Source organism: Sminthopsis crassicaudata, chromosome 1 (assembly GCF_048593235.1).
Source record: "Sminthopsis crassicaudata isolate SCR6 chromosome 1, ASM4859323v1, whole genome shotgun sequence".
In the NCBI taxonomy this organism is placed as follows: domain Eukaryota; kingdom Metazoa; phylum Chordata; class Mammalia; order Dasyuromorphia; family Dasyuridae; genus Sminthopsis; species Sminthopsis crassicaudata.
In genome coordinates this window covers 690,435,253-690,456,462 of record NC_133617.1, presented here as the reverse complement: position 1 = coordinate 690,456,462, position 21,210 = coordinate 690,435,253, and the positions used below count along the sequence as shown (strand labels likewise).

Here is a 21,210-nt window from a genome sequence, read left to right as displayed (position 1 = left end):
TAGAATAATTCTGTTCCCCTACTTGCAGTTCACACATTTTAATGATATTTAAATTATACAATGGATAGACTTGTGTTGGAATACAAGGGAGCCACCTGACAGTGGCTATTGGGAGATCCAACCCAGACCAGCAGAATGGATCTCCTCTTGTGAGAGGATGATACAAGGAACTGAGAGGCTGTTGCGTTGTCTGAATTCTCGCCTCTTCCTCTGACTCAAATTTATTTCATTCCCAGTCCACAACACCTGTGTCAGCAAAGGCTGCCCTGCAACTCTTCAGATACTATGATCCACAGCTATAGCGGCTCTTGGAGAACTGACCTGCCCCTTAACAAACTTGGAGCTGTATTCAGACACGAGTATGAATGCTGCCCCACTATCTGTGTGATCCTGTCCAAGTCACTTGACTTCCCAGCCTGTTTTCTCAATTAAAAATGGAGATAACAAGAGCACTTGTCAGAGCTTGTTTGGTTTTCCCAGGACAGGCTCACCACCATGCTGAATGACTCAGTTTTTGACACTTAACACCTTTTCAGGTCTGGAGGTGAAGCAATATACTCCTCCCTTATTTTTACAGAGAAATCGGATACCAAGATCAAATCAGTCAATTCAGATTACTCACTGGAAGGTTAAATCTTGAAGTTGAGGCTTAAGTACTTTGGCCACATTATGAGAAGACAGAACTCACTAGAAAAGATACTGATATCAGGAAAGATGAAGGCAAAAGGAAAGGGAACTGCAGAGGATGCGATGAATAGGGTCATGTAAGCAATGAACATGAGCTTGGATAGACTTTGGGAGATGGTGAAGGATAGAAGAGACTGGTGTACTGTAGCATAGAGTTATGGAATTCAGACAGGTGTGAACAACTGAACAAGAAAATGTGGCACAGTGGATAGAGTATCAGGAAGACTCATCTTCCTGAGTTCAAATCTGTCCTAGCTCTTACTAGCTCTGAGAAAGTAACTTAATCCTATTTGTTTATGACCAGTCTATTGATGGTCACACTGTTAAGAATGAAGAGGCAAAGCTAAGAGTAGAAATAATGATTCAACTATTATCCTTGCCAGCCTCCAAACCAAAATAAGAACTAGCATGTGTTAACAACTCCTTTGAGATTCATACCTACTTGGGGAACAACACTAAATTGTGGAACTCTAAGAGCCCAACCCTATGACTAGGGGTTATTTTCAAATAGGCAGTATGGAGGCTGTCAAAGCTAGGTAGCCTAAAACTTATTAATCACAGGTCTAGCCCAGTAACTCAAGTCATTCACAAAATAATCGTTCACTCCCACTGAAGAAGGTAATATTGCCCTATTTACTCAGAGAATAATCTTCCATAATAGTGAAACTAATATCTGAGTCTTAATGGGAGAAACCAAAGAAAGTCATAGTTTTGGTATGGATTATAAAGTCCTATTAGATAGGGTTAAATGGTTAGCAAAAAGTTTCTCAAAATAGACCTTCAATGTAAGTATGAAATCACCTAAATCTACCTCTTGGATTTCACTTGTACTCCACCAAAAAACCTATGCTCTCCACCTCCTTTAACTATAATAGATCAGAGGAAGTTTGGTATAAAATTTGATAATCAACCTAAACCTTAAAACAGGACCATTGATTTTAGTTCTGCCTGAACATTCCAATAGGATAAAATTATCTAATATTGGAGCCATAACTAGCAATTTTTGGACCTGGGGTGAGAGAGAGAGAGAGAGAGAGAGAGAGAGAGAGAGAGAGAGAGAGAGACAGAGACAGAGAGAGAGACAGAGAGACAGAGAGACAGAGAGACAGAGAGACAGAGACAGAGAGAGAGAGAGAGAGAGAGAGAAAGTGTGTGTGTGTGTGTGTGTGCACGCCTGCATGCTCAAATCAAGCTGTATTAATTTACTTGCTATTTAAATATGGGCAATGAATGACTTTAGCATCTTCCATGTCCATTGGAGCTTGATCAGGTATTCTACAGGTCCTGCTTTAGCCACCTTCATGGAAGTTAAAACAAATTGTTGTCATCCTCCCATTCCATCTGAAGGGGAGTGGGGGAGAGGGAGAGTCTTCACATGCTTGGAGAAAACAACCCCTTAACTCATCAAAAGATTTAAGGCTTGTTGGTTATTTTCGACTTGGGTATAGCCTGTCTGCCAATTTATTTATTTATTTTTTTAACCAGAGTGTGGTCATTGTGTATGCTACAGCTTCTTGGAGCCACAGATGAGAACTGAGTGATAAGTGGACACTAAAGGTGAATGAGCAGCCCTGAAAAGAACTCAGCAAGTCTTCATAGCATAGTCCTGTCTGAATACTTCAAAACCATGTCTAATATATGCTAGGTAAAATTTTTGAAATTGTCTTTGTCCTCAATAAACTTACAGGAAGATGAGTTCAATTTTCAACATGATGAATGCAGATAATGCAGGACTGGAGTGAAGGAGGATTTGAGCCATAGAAAATTTTTGAGAGTCATTATACTGAGCCATTTAGCCTATTAGAGCTTATGAGATAACCAAAGGAGAAATGGTAGAGGGCCTATTAGATAGTTAAGATTAGGGTTGGGGGATATGAGACATACTGAAAAATTGAATTTCCACAAAGTGTTGCAAGCTTCAAGGTAGTGTAGGATAGTGACCAATAAGTTTTCAGAATGTGAGAGGTTAAGACTCCACAGAAGAGTCTCTCAGAAGGCTTAGCAAACAAGGAAGTGGGGGAGCTAGGAAGGCATAGGTAGATTCAGCCAATCAGAAAGTCTTGTGGTTTTGAGAAAACTACAAATTTAATAGGCAATACAGTCCCAATTAATTGAGGTCACTAACTTGACCAAATTGCTATTGTGCTTGCTTAATAAGCTAATTGAAGACTAAACAACATACTTGATAGGAGGAATTTTCTGCCATTTTTGAACTTGGGATGTATGGGGGGCAACGACATGCTTATACATACTTAAGAGAGAGAGACATAAAATGGGCATATCAGAAAGATTGTAATCTGGAAGAGAACGGACCGATACTTTCTCTGAAGAGAGGGACTGTGATAAACTAGCAAGTGTAAAGCTTCTCTCCCTTCTGTACTCAGGGCACCCTCTGCCCAAAGAGGAGTGGAGTCTGTTTCTGGTCAAAATGTCACATTGATTCCTTAAGTTTTCTTTAATAAAATTTCCTCGATATCTGATTTTCAGTGTCAGGAATGTGTTTCTAATATTGACATGGCTCCATAATGATTTTTAACAAAGGAGATTGAGAAGCGGCAGATACGTAGAGAAGAAAACTAGGAGCCAATGTCTTGAAAGTTGAGAATGTACATGAGAATCAGAGTATTAAAAGCTACATATATCAAGAATGAGAACTGAGAAAAATCCATTTATCAATTAATATTTGCTGTTCAGTTTTCATCAGGAAAAGGAACCAGTCAGCAAGTAGTCTATCCTTTTCCTCTCCTAGTATGTATGGTTTCCCCCATCCCTTTTTCAGACATCTCCCTCCTTTTCCTGATCCTGGCTGTATAGACATCCCATTCTACCTCTCCCCTTATTTTAAGGGGATACCCTCTCTGGTATTCTTCCTTGGTCAGACCACTGCTCAGTTCTGAGCACTAATTTGATAAGGGAAGATATCAGAGAAAAGGATAACTAGGATGGTAAAGATCCTCTTGATTGCTTTGTGGTCTTGTCATATTATATCAGTTCAAACAAACCAATTTGAGGTTTACAGAGGCTAGAAATCTGATTGTTGTCTTTAAGTATTTAAAGGCCTGGGGTTGAAGAGGAATTTGGTGGGTTTTTGTTTTTTTGGTCCAGAAAGCATAAATAGGATCCACAGATAGAAGTCATGGAGGTAAATTGAGGATTGATGTAGAAAACTTCCAATAATTCAGATAAATATTCAGAAATAGAATGAGCTGTCTTACAACTTCCCCTGTGGCCCCTCAGTCCCACTGATGAATTCCTCTTGGTTTCTACTTGAGGGAGGGCCTTTACACTTGTTCTGGCTCTGCTTTTAGTGCTCTGGATTTTGTTACCAAACCCCCTTTAATGTTATCTTACTCCATTAGAATATTAAGATCCTTGAAGGAAGTGACTTTTTGTTTGTATTAGTATTTAATAAATGCTGTTGTATGACTTGTGGTTTTCCCCTTCATGGATGACAGCAGGGTAAGTTATAGTGAAGACTCCTTTTGTGTATTATGTAGATTAGAAATCTCTTCCAACTGTGATTTTATAACCTGGCAGGTTTTGTGACTACCTCTATTTGTTTTTAGCATTTTATCCTGTAATTGACATATTTTAGGCATTTCCTTGACAACGCTGGGTCTCCATTACTCCCTTTCAGCTCTAAATCTATTACGTCTCATGGATTTCGATGAGACCAATACTGTGTGCAATAATTGCATGTCAATTCTCCAATTTATCATGTATTGAATACAGTTGTTTTTATGAGTGTGGGATGGTGCTTGACCCCCTCCCCTTTCCCAGTTAACTAATCAGAGACATCTTCAGGTACAAAGAGAAAGCATTTATTTAGTCCCTGCAGGGAGAGGAAGCCATCCCAAATCCCGCCAAGAGCTCCTGGAACCTAGCCAGATTCTGCTTTGTCCAGGATTTAAAATGGAAAAGACCAGCGCCTTTTCATTGGATAGACTAAAAGGACTTTCCATTAGATGGACTAAAAGAACATAACCATCCATGACCAATGTTGTCTGCTTCCTGTGGGTCAAGTCACTTCCTCTGGATCTAAAGGTTAGAGACCACGTGACTCCCTGCAACTCAGGGTTCAAGACCTAGGATAGGGATCATGTGATCTAAGAAAACTTCACCCAATTTCTTAGATCACATGATCCCTATTCCATTCTGTTCTTTCCCCTCAATTGGACTGTGAATTCCTAAAAACAGGGCCTAGCTTTTCCTGCTTTCATTTTTCCCCAAGCATTTAGCCCACGAGGAGGGGCTTAATCTTTTCTTTTCTCCTGAGCCCATTAGTCTCGCCAGGGATCAGGCCATTCCTCTTCCTTTGGGGGGCCCGGGCTTGTTTCTGGCCTTCTGGGGGGGTCTGGAATAGGATGGGGCAGAAGGGGCAAATCACTTTCCCTCCTAAGCCTATTTTATTATATGCAAAATAAGAGGATTATACTTGTTAATTACCGGGAGCCCAAGCTCCAGGGCGGACATTCGCCCCCGAGGCGGGGGGCCTGGAGACATCCTCAGCTTTACCATATGCAGAAAAGAAGGCTCTCGGTTACCATGGTGGCGACCAAGAGAGAAGGGCCCGAGCGCTCCCTTTCCGGATCCCGGGTACTAGCTGTGAGCTTCCTTTAAAGGCGCAGCAGGAAGAACGTTGGCGGTGCGAAACCCCGCGAGATTCAAATTCTGGAAGTGTGCACTGGCAGCCGGGAGCAAGAACGGAGGCCGCGGAGAAACAAACTTCACGAAAGTGAGAAAGGAAAAAATTCTGACTACCTGACGGGAAGTAGGCGGGTCCGCGTAGTTGCTAGAACAACCAGACGCCAACAACTGGCTCGGGCTAACTGAAACTTCCGGGAAGCTGCGTGGCAGGCCCGCGTCGCGTTCGTTCTGCGTCTGCGCAAGGTTGCCGGTGGAGCGGGGATCCTGTTGGGAGGGCGGGGGAAATGGCTGACCGCTTCCGGTTCCGCCTCGGGTAGTCAGCTTTCCTCCGAGTGGTTACGTGTCCTTCGGTTCTGGAGCATCGGTTGTGCAGGTGAGGGGTCTCGAGGGGTAATGGTCTCCGAGGCCCGCGCGCCCCTGATGTTTTGTGACGCACATTGGGCCAAAGGGCCACCGCCACGAGCCACCGGTTCTGTCAGAGACCGCGGCTCGCGGGCAGTGCGGTAGATAGGGACTCTGTGTCCCGGGCCCGGCCCAGCCTCCATCTCCGCCTGCGCCTCCCGGCTGGGGCCGGGCGCTGCCGATACCACGAGCAAGGGGGCAGGAGGCTTCGGCCTCTCCGGGCGGTCGCGCTGGAAGGACTGCCCTATGTGGAGGCGAAGAGCCCGCTCCGCGCCGCCCTGCGGCCGGGAGGGCGACGGCGGCCACCGGCGGGCTGCGCTGTTGCCGGGCTGGGGGCTCCGGGCCCAGGCCTGGATCGCCGCTCTCTCGGTCTCCTCCGTGGCGTCCCTGTGTGGAGTGGGCCTGCCCTGGGGTCTTTCGTCTCCCGCCACGGTACAGCCGTGGGGTGACTGGCTGCCAGCTATCCCTCCCGTGGGCATGGGGGGGCGGTGGAGTGGGGCTCCTCCGGGGTGGTGGTCATAGTAAGGGCCGGGAGGAGGTTCACTGGTGCTGGGACCCCCACCCCGGAGGTCACCCGAGCCCTTTCTTGTCCCGCTGAGGCCCAGCTCCCAGGAATGGAGGGCGTGGTCGTGCGGGGGGGGGGGGTCTTGTCTGATACTCACCTTCTCTGAAAAGGCTGATCCCCCGCTTCATTGGCAGGACATTGAACCCACGTCCGTCAGACATAGTTGTATTTCTTTCTTGATATCTCTTAGGACTGGGGTTCCCAAAATTCAATTCATTTCAACAAGCATTTAAAAGAAAACATTTCAACCAGCCTGCTTTTTGCCCAGCGCTGCTCTAACCTTAGGTCTGGGCATAAAAAGATAAGAGTAGTCTGTCCTCTCAAGAAATGTGTTTTGTACGTAAATAAACTACAACCAAATGGATAAAATGATGATACACACTAAATCAATAAAAAACTATTACCCATTTCTATATTATGTTGATTCAAAGTAATGTAGCATTGTGTATGTACATACATATATTGTTGTTTTAGCCCTTTGAGGTTTTTTGGCAAAGACCCTACGGTGCTTGGCCCTTTCTTCAGCACATTTTACAGGCAAGAAAAGTCACCTGTAAACGACTTGCCAGTGGCCACACTTCTGAGTCTGAGTGCGGAAATACACATACACAAACATAAGCAGCGACTGGCATCACTCCTAGAGTCCAGAAAACTCAGTTTTGGAGACTCTTCGGATAACTCTTGTTACCTTAGTTCTTCCTGTTTAAAATAAGTTGGAGAAGGAAATGGTAAACCACTGCAGGATGTCTGCCGAGAAATTCCCAACATGGAGTTGCAAAAAGCTAGACACAACTGAACATGTGAGAGAGAGAGAGAGAGGGAACCAGTGAGTGTGTGTAAAGTAGAGTGATTTTTGTGGAAACCGGGCTTGAAGCCTTGCATAGGCTTTGACTAGCAGCTCTGGGTTACATAAGCTTACTGAAGTCAGTTTAGACTGGCAAATGTTTTGAGAATTGTTTATTTTTAGAGAATAGTATTCCATAAAATTGTACTCTCGTTGTGATGCTTCATGCTAATATAGAGATGACCCTGTGTTTTTCACAGCTATGTTAGCTTATTCAAGCCTATGAAATATAGCCTATTTATTAAAAGCACTTAGACTGTTTGGTACATAGTGGACTATATATATATATATATATATATATATATATATATATATATATATATATATATATATATATATATATATGCTTATTTCCTTCCCTATCAAACTGGAAAAGCTTCTAGTAACAGCAATATTCATGAGCTAGAGGTTGTTAGCCCCACTATCCCCTGAGCAAGCTGAAGTTCAGAGGTTGGTTGTAAAAATATTAGAGATGGAATTTGAACCCAAGTTTTCTTCTTACAAGTCCCTCATATGAAGGAAATATTCTAGTGAAGGGACTGATATTTGAAGAATGCCTTATATTGAGGTGATGAGGGTATGTTAATGGCATGTTTTAATATATATTGAAATTAATATTTTGAAATTTTTTTAATTGAAAAGGGAGAATTATTCTACCCCTCCAATGAGGATATCTCTAAAACTTGAGTGATAAATCATTGCTTTAGACCTAGATTGTACATGGGGTGGAACACAAATTTTACCTACAAATGAAAAAAGAATTGCTAGTTGTTAAGAGGATAGTGGATTTTTTGGCTAGAAATCATTAGGAGGAAGTGTATCATTAATTCCCTACCATTAAAGTGGAAGGAGACCCTTTACAGGTTATCTAATCCAGCCTCCTCAGTTTTAGAGATGAATGAAATCCAATGATCTTAATTTAACCAGCAGGTTCAGAGTTTGCTCCCTCTTTTTAAAATGTATTGAAATACAGTTTTGTCAGTATAGTGGAGATGGTTTAAATGATCCCATACTCTTCTTTTCCCTTATACCCTTGGTGATTGATGATTAAGTACATTCTAGAATAAAGCTATCTCAATAAATTGTATTCCAGGGTCCTATCATCATTTCTGATTTTCATAATGGCAGTTGCAAATATGGTCTCAGGTGGAGATGCCGTTTCAGCTGCACGTGTATATCTCCAGTTCTACTCTGATCTTTGAAATACTTTTTTCATGATTAATTGACCCTCCAACTGTGACCTCATTAGTACTATGATCTAACCAAATAAGCAGATGTTTGACATACAACTAATTTAATAATTTGTCTTTGTTTAAACAGATAGTCATGGATCAGGTAATGCAATTTGTTGAACCTAGTCGGCAGTTTGTGAAGGACTCAATTCGTCTTGTCAAAAGATGTACCAAGCCAGATAGAAAAGGTAAAGCTGCTAGTCACTTGCTTGACTTTTACTTTTGTTTATCTCCTTGAATGTATCTTTTTACTTTCCTTCTATGTATTTCTTTATCTTTATGAATTTTCTTAGCATTCTTTTCTTTATTTAACATTTTAACTTCTTTTGATCCTACTTTTGTAGGATTTCTTGGTGTAACTATTCTCCCTGTTGAGACAGAATATTACTAACATGGGTACCTACTGGTTTCAATTACAAGTGCCTACTTTTCCTCCAATAGTACAGCATAAAAGAAAGATTGATTTTTGTATTTTTATGTGGAAATTTTCAGATTTTTCTTCTCATATCATCTAGCGATTAATTTTTTTTCTTTTCCTGAAATATCTTAAATTGATTTGCCTTTTTAGTTATAGCAAATAGATTGAACAATTAATTCATATGGTTTTATCATCATGTGAATATGGTCTGTCTGCTTAAATTATGCTAATCCAAACTCATCTTTTGGTTCACTGTTACCAGTTTTTCACACTAATATTGATTTTTCCTAAAACAATTTATTTTTCCTTTTTTGTCCCAGTTTTTTAAAAAAGTTTTTTGAACTATGTCGTCTTATGGATGTGTATGGTTCTTATTGCAAAAAATATCTACTAATCCTAGGAACATATTTGCGTATTATCTTAAAATCTCAGATATTTTATGGCAAAATTAACTAAGTAAACTTCATTTTTTTTTTTAATTGATTTTTAATTGGTCTTTTGTTTTTATGTCACCTCTACCACTCAGGACCATGCCTTGTACAGCTCTAAGTATGTGGTCCAAGGAGTCCTTCAAGAGAATCAGAGATCAAAACTACTTTCTTACATTGTTAAATATCAATATAATTCACATTAACAAATCAATACTTTTTGAGGGGAAAACCTCAAATGTTTCTCCCTTGTAACAGAATTTAAAAAAGAAGAAAAATCCATAATTCCACACAACTATCAATAAAATAGAATAGAATGTCCAGTGTTTCATACTCATAATCTTGGTATCTTTATAAAGAAGGAAGTTAGGGGTATGCTCATTTCTCCTTTTGGATCAGGTATCAGTATCCAGTTTCAGGTTTTTTTTTTTTTTTTTTTTTTTTTTTTCATCATTTTCTTGGTTCACTTCACTTCTTATAAGTTTATGTCTACCCTTTGCATCTCTGTATTCTTCACATTTTTCATTACTTATATCTTAGTAACAGTCCATTACATTCATGTATAATTTGTTACCAATTCCACCACCTGTCCATGAGTACTTATATTGTTTCATTTCTTTTCTACTTCAAAAAATGCTGCTCTAAATAGTTTGTTCTTTCTGGACTTTTCTATTTTTGAACTACTTGGGGTATATATCAAATATTGGGATTTCTGGGACAAAAGACAGATTTTGATCATTTTTAACCTTAATTTCCAATTGTTTTCTAGAATGGTTGGAGGAATTTACAATTCCATCTACAGCACGTTAATAATGTCCCTGTCTTTTTATAATCCCACTAATATTGAACATTCCCATCTTTTGGCATCTATCTGCTAGGATGTTAGATGTTAGAGGATACCTTAGAATTTATTATTTTTGAATGTTTATTCACATTTTATTTAAATTCAGTAGCCAAGAGGGAATCTGTTTAGCAGTTATGAGTTACAAATCTTGCTTGACTGTTGTGGGTTTTTTTTTTTTTTTTTATGCTATTCAAACATAAAGAAAATAAAGTAAATTATCTGTGTTTTTAATTGCAGAATTCCAGAAGATTGCGATGGCAACAGCAATAGGGTTTGCTATAATGGGATTCATTGGATTTTTTGTTAAATTGATCCATATCCCTATTAATAACATCATTGTGTAAGTAACATCAAATGAAAATTCTTAGTTGGAGTTAAAATCATAATTATTTAAGCACAAATTTTGTAAGCATTTTGAATGAAATGTCAGAATTTTTAAAAGTGTCAGCCTTTCATGTGCAGTGTTAACTATTGTAGCATAACATGTAAAAATTTATTTATACTTATATTTAGACATTAAAAACCTGCAAATAGAATATTATCGAGCCTGCTTTTTTGGCTTATGCTAAAAAAAAAAGTTTAGTTCAAAAATCATTTTTTAAAGTTGATGTAAGCTGTGTAATTGATTCTATGAACTTAATAAAAGTAGTGTAGTTTCATAATGCAGTAGTATGAACTTAATCAGCTGTCACTTTTGCAATTTATGAGATGTATTCCCATTGTCCTTTTAAAATACCATGTTGATAATTTTTCTTTTCTATAATCAGTCTGCCAAAAGATTACAAATAGATATTCCATATTTAGTTTCATACTGAGTACTTTGTTCTGTTTCATACACAATAATGCAGTGGTCCTCAAACTTTTTAAATAGGGGGCCAATTCACTGTCCCTCAGACTGTTGGAGGGCTGGACTATAGTAAAAACAAAAACTCACACTCTGTCTCCACCCCTCAGCCCATTTGCCATAACCCGGTGGGCGCATAAACGTCCTCAGCGGGCAGCATCTGGTCCTCGGGAAGTAGTTTGAGAACCCCTGCGATAATGTATTAATATTAATAGAGGTTATCTTGTAAATGTTGACAAATGAGTGGATATAAATGCTCCATAGATTTCTAACATGAATTAAATTAGATGAAAAATAGCATATGCGTAATCTTAGAAGTGTATTGTTAAGAAGGTATCTTTGGAATCACCTACTTATCCTTCCTATTTTGCAAGACAGTTTCCTTTACAATACCCCTGACAGTTGGCTTTCACACCTTTGCTCAAACACTTACAGTTAAGGTGGAGAGGTCATCTTCCTTAAAAAGTAGCCTGTTCCATATTCATTTAAGGTCACTGCTTTGTTAGAACTAGAGAGAAATGGAGTAATGAAAAGCATATTTACATGGAGTCCTACCTCCAAGTAGTGACCACAAGATCAGCCACTTTATCTCTGTCCTTTAGTTTATTCCTCTTTATAATTAAGAAGACCTACCTCACAAAATTGTTAGGAACAAATGAGATCATAAAATAGAGAGCTTTTTCAAACTTTAAAAATTATGTATAAATGTTAGCAAATATTATTATACTAAAAAAATTGAGAAGATTTGGATTTATACCTTCTAGTAGCTGACACTGATCCTTTGAAAGGAGTCTTAGAAAGCAGTCTTAGAAATCATCTAGTGTAATCTCCCTAGAGATTGGAGAAACCTGAGGCTCAGAGAAATGAAATAATTTATCTGAAGACATGGTGAATGTCATAACTAGGACTAGCTAGGCTGTGTTAACATGTCTGAGTTTCAGGTACCTCATCATTTTCCAACCATCATTAAAATTTTTGTGGTTTGAAAAGTACTTTGTAAACCTTAAAGCGCTCTAGAAATTTTAATTAGCAAAATCATTATTCTACTCTATATTGAACTGAACTTTGCTTCCTTGTAGCTTCTACTCATTGATACTTAGTTCTCAAATCAGTCTTTATAATTCCCCATCAGATACTTATATCAGTCATTTTTTCCTCATTAACTTTGTTCTACTAGACTGAATAGTCTTAGTTTCTTAAGTTATTGAGTATGTAAAGATCGTTGCCAATTCTTAGCATACCATATAAACATAAGTTTTTAATATTGGCCTACTTTTGATGTGTTCAATTTGTCAATGTCCTTAAGACTGTAACACTTTTTATAGCACTATAGTATATCAGAATATATTTTAGAACTCATTTTCAAACTACTTTGTTTATATTAATATAACCTAAAAGTAAGTTAAGGGATGTTTTTGCTTTTATCTTTTATTTATTTTTGGCAATTATGCTGTTAGCACATATTGAGATTATTGTTAACTTAAACCTATAAGTAGTTTTCACTGAAAGAGGACTGCTCTTCTCACACTGTCTTATTCTCTATATAGCTTATTTACTTGAACCTAAGTATAGAGTTTAATTTTTCCCTAATGAATTCCATTTTATTAATGTCAAGCCTAGGCTTTTGAGTCTTGATCCTGTCCTTCAGGTATATTATGTCTTTTTTAAGTCATTAGAAAAAAAAATATTGAACAGGATGGACACTTTTATTACTTCCCACCAGCCCCCCCATCTTCCCCCTTTTTTTGGGCATACCACTGGAAATCTCTTCCATATATTGAAGGAAATCTTCTATCAGTCAGTTAATTATCCTTTTGTAGTTATTCAATCTAGGTTTTATTGGGTGTGTTGGTTTGGAGATAAGGGAAAAGATAACTTGCTTTGGACTTTCCAATTGAATTGTTATTTTGAAGCTGCCATGTTTTTCAATGGTAGACATGTACTTATGCTGGTTTAACTATACAAACTAGCTAACCGGACTTGAGATTCAGTAGGAGCCATCACAGCACAGCTAACATTTTATTTTAGAACTAGGCTTAACACAAATCTAAAGGAACCACTCGTATAGTTTAGAAAAACAGGATGTTAGACATAGTCTATATATATCATGGCCTGAAGATAAATGTAAAGCCTTAACAGAGATGGAGTTTAATTATTTCAAGATAATAAATTCTTAAATTATGTTTTTTGTGACTTAGTTGCCAGAAGGCAGCTTCTTCCTGTGGGAAAACAGGCAGACAGAAAAAGAGTAGTATTTTCCCTTGCTCCACAATTTGTTTATATATCTCGACTTCTTATTTTACCAGCATTTTCTGACAGAGCCATTTTCCTTAACATCACTTTATTATACTGTTCTCTTATTCATATTTAAAACTATAAGAATGTAGTAAGAAACTTGTCTAAAATTAGGCTACATTGTGACATTGGCATTCCCTTGACCTACCAATCTAGATTTCTAAAGTACTTTTTGGGTATTAAAACATTTCTTTATGATCTGTCATGCTCAATAAATGTTTAGATTAATGAGTGAGTGAATGACACTGTATATGGAGTTTTTTATGTTATTGTGAAGAATATATTTTGAAATAATAATCTTTGATTTATATACAAATTGCTTTTAAAAAATATTTATTTTGATTGGCTAAAATAAAATTTATTTATTCAAAATTTATTTTTTTGTCTTGCAGTGGTGGCTGAATACTTCTGGAAGAAATTGCTGCTTCAAGCTTGATGAACAAGTTTGGGGTTGGGAAGGTGTTGGCTTTGTTCATTTAGTAAAAATTTTGTCTTATGTGGTTTACCTTCGTGGTATTTTCAATGTCTGCATTAAAGTAACTTTTGCAAAAATCTGAACTTCCCCTATAATTGAGTGTTTATCTGACCTTCCTTATTGGTTAAAAAGTAATTGGTTGTCATAATTGCCATACTTTTTCTTAACCTAGAGGAAGACAGGTATCCTAATTTTCTGGCAGATTTCCATTTCTGTTACAAAGGAAAATGTAGAAGAATGAAATGTTGAACTACTTTGGATAGAAGATAGAGAAAGCTACCTGTAATGAAATGAAGTAAACTAATAATGGTTAGCCAACTTTAATAAAAGTTTGTGTTCTGTAAGGAACAGCTCAAGTAGCAAATTGTAATAGATAAATCAGTGACCAGTCCTCTAGGTAGACTGGTGGGATTATTGTGATTGCTTTTATTTTTTAAAAAAAATCACTGACATGATTGACACAGCATATTTTCCATAAGTTTTTCCCTTTATGTTCAAGGGTTCACTTTTCCTTTTAAAATGTATTATCATAATTTCTTAAACAATATTTTAATAATCAGATTTACTATTGAATTTCTTGAGGTTTTTAAAGATTAGTGAATTGAGGAATTAAACTCCAGTTTCAGGCTTAAGTCTTGTTAATTAGTATTTATTATCCAGTAAATTTTTTTCAGAAATTATATTTTAAAAATGTCAATCCTCTGAGATGTTTGAGGAATGACCTTGGTCAGCCAAATTTTGTGAAAGTTTACTTTGTTGAAAACTTACGGAACCACTTTTTTTTTTTTTTTTTTTAATTCTTTATAAAATGTATTACCTGGCACTGAACATGAGTAAGCCATTCTTTAACTCAAGGTCAACTTTATGGTCATCCATTTTTGTAAGATGTCAAAGCATATTGATGGATACTCATTCCTGTGGGTGAGCTACTTGGCTCTTGTGTTAAGGGAGCTTCAGACTGAACTGCTGTTTGAATTGATGATGTAAAAAACGTTTTTGCCTACTTATAACATAACTCTTAATATCTCATTTTACCTATCACTTTTTTCCCATCCCCCATTTAATTTCCTGCGTCTGACCTTCACTTTTGAGTTTGCAAAGCTCATAGTTACACAAACTGCTTTGAATTAGAATGAAAACTTGAGGCACTTTGAAACATTGATTGTATTTTGCTACTCAGAAGCCTTTTTGCTGTGTTCAGGATCTAGAAAAGTTTTCCAGTTTAAGGGAGCTTGCCATATCACAAAGATCTGGATAGGTAAAATGTTAACATATCTACTTTATGCATATAAAAATTTTATCCATTTTAAGTTGCTATTATTAAAGAACTTTTCAAGCTTAGCCCCAGCCTAGTCCTTGAAGTCTAGATAAATGTCATCTGGCACTAAGTTTGTACTTATTATCCTCAGTAAATTTTAGAACCTACCAGAGCTTAATTTTTATGGGATGATTAGTATAATAATAAACATTTTGAGTAAAATTATGTGGATGAAAATATTTACTGTTACAGTGTAATTAGCTTCCATTTACTTTCCTATCAAGTTTCAGAAGACAGCTATATGCCTCTGTAGGTATTAGTCTTCTGTGTTTTTAATTTTTTATAATATTTTATTTCCAAAGACCTAATCATCTAGTGTGTGTGCGCTAAACAAAATGAGTGCTCAAGTGCTCTCACCTAAAATATATTGATGATTATCTGCTACAAAAAAAATATCTTGGTACCTCTATTCTGCTAGGAATGGGGACTATTTTTTTTCTATTTGGACTACCACATAGAGAGTAATCAATGACTTAAAAAAGGAAACAACTTTTTAAAAATAGATTTTAAAAAGTAGATTTACAGTAAAGTGTTCTCTTGCCTGGGCTACTTACAGACCCAGGCCTGATTTACATCCCTCCTAATGTTACCAAATTCCCTTCTCTTCTCTTTTCCCCTATAGGCTCACCATATTGAGTCAGACTTAGTGTAGACCCCTAATTGCCATTAACCTTATGGCAACTCAGCTCCTGAGTTAAGTGATCTGCCAATATCCATCTCTGCCAGGCAAAAGTTATGGGAGAAGGATGTGGTAGAGATGAAAAGATGCAGTAGAGAAAGACAAATTTTACCACTTCGGGTATATAAAAGCTATCCGCATAGTTTATGTGCATCAGAAAAATTTGACCTTTATTACTCTGAAGGGAAAATTTTTCTTTGTCAAAAAGAATATCCGTAAACAGAGGGACAATGGGGTAAGGTAGGATGGAAAAATTGTCAATTGGATATGGAGTTATATATCCCTTTATTATTATGTTTCTTAACTCCCAGTGCTTGAAAGTAGACACAAAAAACAAGTATGGTGTAAGGAAATTAAAGCACTTAAGGAATTTTTTGAGCATTTTTGTCTAACCCAGAAGACTACTCTGTATTCTACCACTTAGTCTTGCCTTGCTCTTCCATTTGATGCCTCATAAAGAATTAAGATGATAAAAGTGCCTTTTAAAAAAAAAATTCATTTTTATGATTCAGTAAGGTGATATTAAAAACAAAATAGATTGATTACTGTTCCTGAGTAGAATTATGTAACTCTTTGTAGAGAGTCACTTAAAGTCAGGATCAGGAGTCTGAGGCATCCACTTTCATGTCAAAAAAAAAAAAAAAAAAAAACAAACAAACTATAATAACTCAAAATGTGCATTCTATCAGTCCTCAATATGGTTTTCTTGGCAATGCCTCCACTTTCTCTAGAGAAGAGACTTTTAAAGGGGGCTCTTAGAAGCTTTATTGGCCCATGTGACTCAGAAGCTAGTTTTATATTATTTACAAAACAACCTTTCAGATAAGGATTTATATAAATAATACTCTTCCCCAAGATACAAAACTATTATTCCAACTTCTCTCTGTACCATTCTGCCCTTCCTCCAAAAGCACTCCTATACATTCCCTCCATATTTTATGCTTTGAGCTTCAACTTGATAGCACATTTTGAGGAGTAGCTTCACATTCTGTTTTATGTCAGAAGAAGGGTCATAATCCCCATTTTTCTCATGTCTCTTGAATTGTCTGACAGTTTTCAGATGATCAGCTTAGGTCACATTGTCACATCTGCCAATGAAATACTAGATAGAAATTGGAAGAATACATATTAAAACTTGGTCTATCTGATAAATTTATTAGATAGAACTTGTTTTTGTTTCTCAGTTCAGGTCTATTTATTCCTTGAATCCCTTGGCTATCATAACACATTTAAAAAATAAGTTTTAATGTTTTCTTAACAATAGTTAGCTCATGCATCCCTCCCCATCACTCCTATTCCAGAGAACTGTTCCATATAACATTTTTAGAGAGGAAGAAAGAATAACTGATCAATACATTGAGAGTCCAAGAATATATAATGTCTAACATCTGTGTACTTTTCTACCTCCATTTTGGAGGAGAGGGTCATATCTTCAAGTTTTGCCTAATGCACTTTCAAATATGATGTGTGTTTGAGTTTAAAATCAGGAAATTCCACTGTCTTAGGAGCATTTTGTATTGTGATATGTTCCCCAAAGTCCTACCCATTGCCCCATTGTAGCATATGTTAATGTCATACATGATGCTTTGATAAGTAAAATAAGAATATATTTTTTTTTAATTATAACTTTTTGTTGATAGAACATATGCCTGGGTAATTTTTTACATTATCCCTTGCACTCATTTCTGTTCCGACTTTTCCCTTCTCTTCCTCCACCCTCTCTCCTAGATGGTAGGCAGTCTTATACATATTAAATATATTATAGTATATCTTAGATACAATATATGTGCAGAACAGTACAGTTCTCTTGTTGCACAAGAAGAATTTGATTCAGAAGGTAAAAATAACCTGGGAAGAAAAACAAAAATGCAAGTAGTCCACATTCATTTCCCAATGTTCCTTGACTTTATTTTGTGGAAAGTGTTTTGTAGTTTTGCTCATATAGTTTCTGACTTTCCCTTGGCAAATAGATTCCCAAATATTTTATACTATTGGCAATTATTTTTTTATTTAATAATTACAACTTTTTTTTTTCTTTTTGACAGTACATATGCATGGGTAATTTTTTGCAACATTATCCCTTGTACTCACTTCTCTTCCGATTTTTCCCTTCCTTCCCTCCATCTCTTCCCCTAGATGGCAGGCAGTCTTATAGATGTTAGATATGTTATAGTATATCCTAGATATATGTGTGCAGAACTGAATTTCTTGTTGCACAGGGAGAATTGGATTCAGAAGGTAAAAATAACCTGAGAAGAAAAACAAAAATGCAAACAGTTTACACTTATTTCCCAGTGTTCTTTCTTTGGGTATATCTGATTCTGTCCATCATTGATCAATTGGAACTGAATTAGATCTTCTCTTTGTCGAAGATATCCACTTCCTGATTATCAGCATACATCCTCATACAGTATTGTTGAAGTGTATAATGATCTCCTGGTTCTGCGCATTTCACTTAGCATCAGTTCATGTAAGTCTCTCCAAGCCTCTCTCTATTCATCCTGGTGGTCATTTCTTACAGAGCAATAATATTCCATAACATTCATATACCATAATTTACCCAACCATTCTCCAATTAAAGGGCATCTGTTCATATTCCAGTTTCTAGCCACTACAAAAAGGGCTGCCACAAACATTTTGGCACATACAGGTCCCTTTCCCTTCTAGTGTCTGTCTCAGATATAAGCCCAGTGGTAACACTGCTGGATCAGAGGGTATGCATACTTTTTGGGCATAATTGCTCTCCAGAATGGTTGGATTCGTTTACAACTCCACCAACAATGTATCAGTGTCCCAGTTTTCCTACAGCCCCTCCAACATTCATCATTATTTTTTCCTGTCATCTTAGCCAATCTGACAGGTGTGTAGTGGTATCTCAGAGTTGTCTTAATTTGCATTTCTCTGATCAATAGTGGTTTGGAATACCCTTTCATATGAGTATATCTACTATAGTTTCAATTTCATCATCTGAAAATTGTTCATATCCTTTGACCATTTATCAATTGAAGAATGGCTTGATTTCTTATAAATTAGAGTCATTTCTCTATTTTGGCCTTTATCAGAACCTTTAAGTGTAAAAATGTTTTCCCAGTTTTTTGCTTCCCTTTTAATCTTGTTTGCATTAGTTTTGTTTGTACAAAGGCTTTTTAATTTGATACAATCAAAATTTCCTATTTTGTGATCAATCTCTAGTTCTTCTTTGGTCACACATTCATTCCTCCTCCACAAGTGTGAGAGGTAAACTATCCTATGTTCCTCTAATATATTTATAATCTCATTCAGAAAGGATTTTTCAATGAACTTTAAAAACTTTTTTATAATTTTATACATATAGAAGTATAAGACCCTAGGGACCTTGGAGCTCATCCTGTCAAACCTCATTTTGCAGATTAGGAGCTTATGGCCAAAGCATTAAAGTGGCATGCCTATGGTCAGGAAGGCAGTAAAAGTCTGAGAAGGATTTTAAACTCAAATCTTCCCTACCTCAAATATTGGAGTTTATACACTATACCACTTTGCTGACTAGTAAAAGAATTTGGAAATTACGTGGTATTTTTAATGATAGCAAAATTCAAAATGTAAATTCATCTTTTGTAATTTAAATCTCCTTGGAATGAGAGTGTACAGTTGTTACTCTTGCTTGATGTCTGAAGAATCAAATTTATTGGTGATTCCAAACGTAAAATTATGGTGTTTACAAGTTGGCTACAACACATTTGTAATATAATTAGTTAATAAGCATTTAATAAGTCCCTGCAATGTGCTTGGCTCTGTATTATTGTGCTGAGGATACAAGGTAAAAGTGAAAGCCCCTGTTTTCCAAGAAATTTTCAATAATAAAAATAGCATTTACATATATAGGCACTTGCAAGAGGCATACATAGTTGATTGAAGTTAATTTGTGAGGGAAGCCATTTGCAGCTTGGAGGATCAGGGAAAGCTTTTCCCTGAATATGGTACTATCTGAATCTTGACAGAAATCAGGGATTCTAAGGGTCAAAAGAGAGAGAGCATTTCAGGCAGTAGCTTAAGTGCATAGATCTAGGAATTACTGTATGAGAGGAACAGCAAATAGGTTAGCATGATTGTGCTATAGAGTGTGGAGAGTTGTAAAAAAAAAAAAATTGAAAGCTGGAAATGCCCAGATTGTGAAGAGCTTCAGGTTGCAAACAAATTTATGTTTGAGCCAGAGATAATTGGAGTGTATTGACTAGCAGGGTGATGTGGTCTTACTTGTGCAATAGGAAAATCATTTTGATGACTATGTGGGAGAGTAATGATGGGACAGTCTCCTATTAACATGAACACTTCTTGTTTAAAATCTTGAGTGGCATTTTAGTTTTTTTTTTTTATTTTTTTATCATAATATGAATTCTGTATATCCAAATTTCCCTAGGGCACAAGTCAATTATCTCTGAATCAAATATAAACTCCAGTTTACCATATATGCTGCCTGTGGAACTAGGGACAAGGAAAGCCATATATCTATGCTATTCCTCATTAGCATCTGTCCTATAACTACTACCCCTTTGTGACAGAATCACTCTTCAGGAATAATCCCTTCTGTTTTGCATTACAATGATCTTTATAAGAGAATAAGCATAGGGACAAGCTTTTGTGTGGCTGTTGAGATTGGGGAATTAAAATTAAATCCTCGAAGCAGCAATATTTTTCTTGCTATGAAAACATACTTGTCACATGTCCTTAAAAATATTTTCTCAATTATAATTTTTGAGAAATATATAGTCATACTTTGGCAGTTTCCATTTTCTTAAAGTCATGTCCTGAACATAAAACCAGATCTCTGATTTTACATATATTTAGTAGTCATTAAAGGCTGGCATAATTTAAGTAACTAATATTATTGACTTTATTTTTATAGTTCTATTTTATATGACTAGCAACACATTAAAGATGATTTTCAAAAAACCCCAAAAAATTTCAGTTAGAACATAATCAACAAGCATTTATAAGCATTTATAATTTTCTAGGCACTGCTAGTAGTTGACAGTTCAATTGCTATTTTCCCTTTTAGGGTCCACAAAGAGAATAATGGAAAATAACATGTAAATTATCATTGTGCTGGTTCTGAACTAGAAGTTGGGAGATCTGGTTTCAGTTGCTTTTCTCACATTGGATATATTGCCTTGAACATATTGCTTCCTGCCTCAATTTCTTCTGCAAACTGGGGTAGTGTTCTTGGCACTACCTATATATAAAGCTTTGTTGCAAGGAAAGAGTTTTGTAAATCTTAAAAGTTTATAAAAGACTATATAGTACATTAAATTCAATTCAACAGGAATTAATTAAACACAAGTAGATGCTGGAGATATAAGATACTGAGCAAGTTTTGCTCTGAAAGTATAATACAATCTGTTAGGACAGTTTTAGGAATTAGGATTTAAGAAATCACTTCACTAAAAGTCCCAATTTTACAGATTGAGAAAATTGCCAGATTAAGTTACTGACCCAAGGTTTTACAGCTAGCTGATAGAACCCAAATTTCACTGAATCCCCATCCTGTTGTGCCAC

The 21,210-nt window shown here is 36.6% G+C and overlaps 1 protein-coding gene across 2 annotated transcripts; it reads left to right on the top strand.

Moving 5' to 3' along the window:
- Positions 1 to 5,548: 5,548 nt before the first annotated feature.
- Positions 5,549 to 13,758, top strand: SEC61G (SEC61 translocon subunit gamma). 2 transcript variants are annotated; one of them, XM_074283619.1, is made up of 4 exons: positions 5,549 to 5,707; positions 8,466 to 8,565; positions 10,305 to 10,407; positions 13,599 to 13,758. In XM_074283619.1, the coding sequence occupies exons 2-4, from the start codon at positions 8,472 to 8,474 to the stop codon at positions 13,606 to 13,608; spliced, it is 207 nt and encodes a 68-aa protein (XP_074139720.1). In that variant the 5' UTR covers positions 5,549 to 5,707; positions 8,466 to 8,471; the 3' UTR covers positions 13,609 to 13,758. The 2 variants fall into 2 exon arrangements, with proteins under 2 accessions (XP_074139720.1, XP_074139719.1); XM_074283618.1 differs by lacking the exon at positions 5,549 to 5,707 and adding an exon at positions 5,812 to 6,168.
- Positions 13,759 to 21,210: the final 7,452 nt, after the last annotated feature.

Bases quoted from the DNA above. Each gene is read 5' to 3' on its own strand.
- SEC61G (XM_074283618.1), top strand. From the start codon at position 5,983: ATGTGGAGGCGAAGAGCCCGCTCCGCGCCGCCCTGCGGCCGGGAGGGC. The intron at 6,169-8,465 runs GTACAGCCGTGG...TTGTTTAAACAG, and splicing joins GTCTTTCGTCTCCCGCCACG to ATAGTCATGGATCAGGTAAT. The intron at 8,566-10,304 runs GTAAAGCTGCTA...TTTTAATTGCAG, and splicing joins TACCAAGCCAGATAGAAAAG to AATTCCAGAAGATTGCGATG.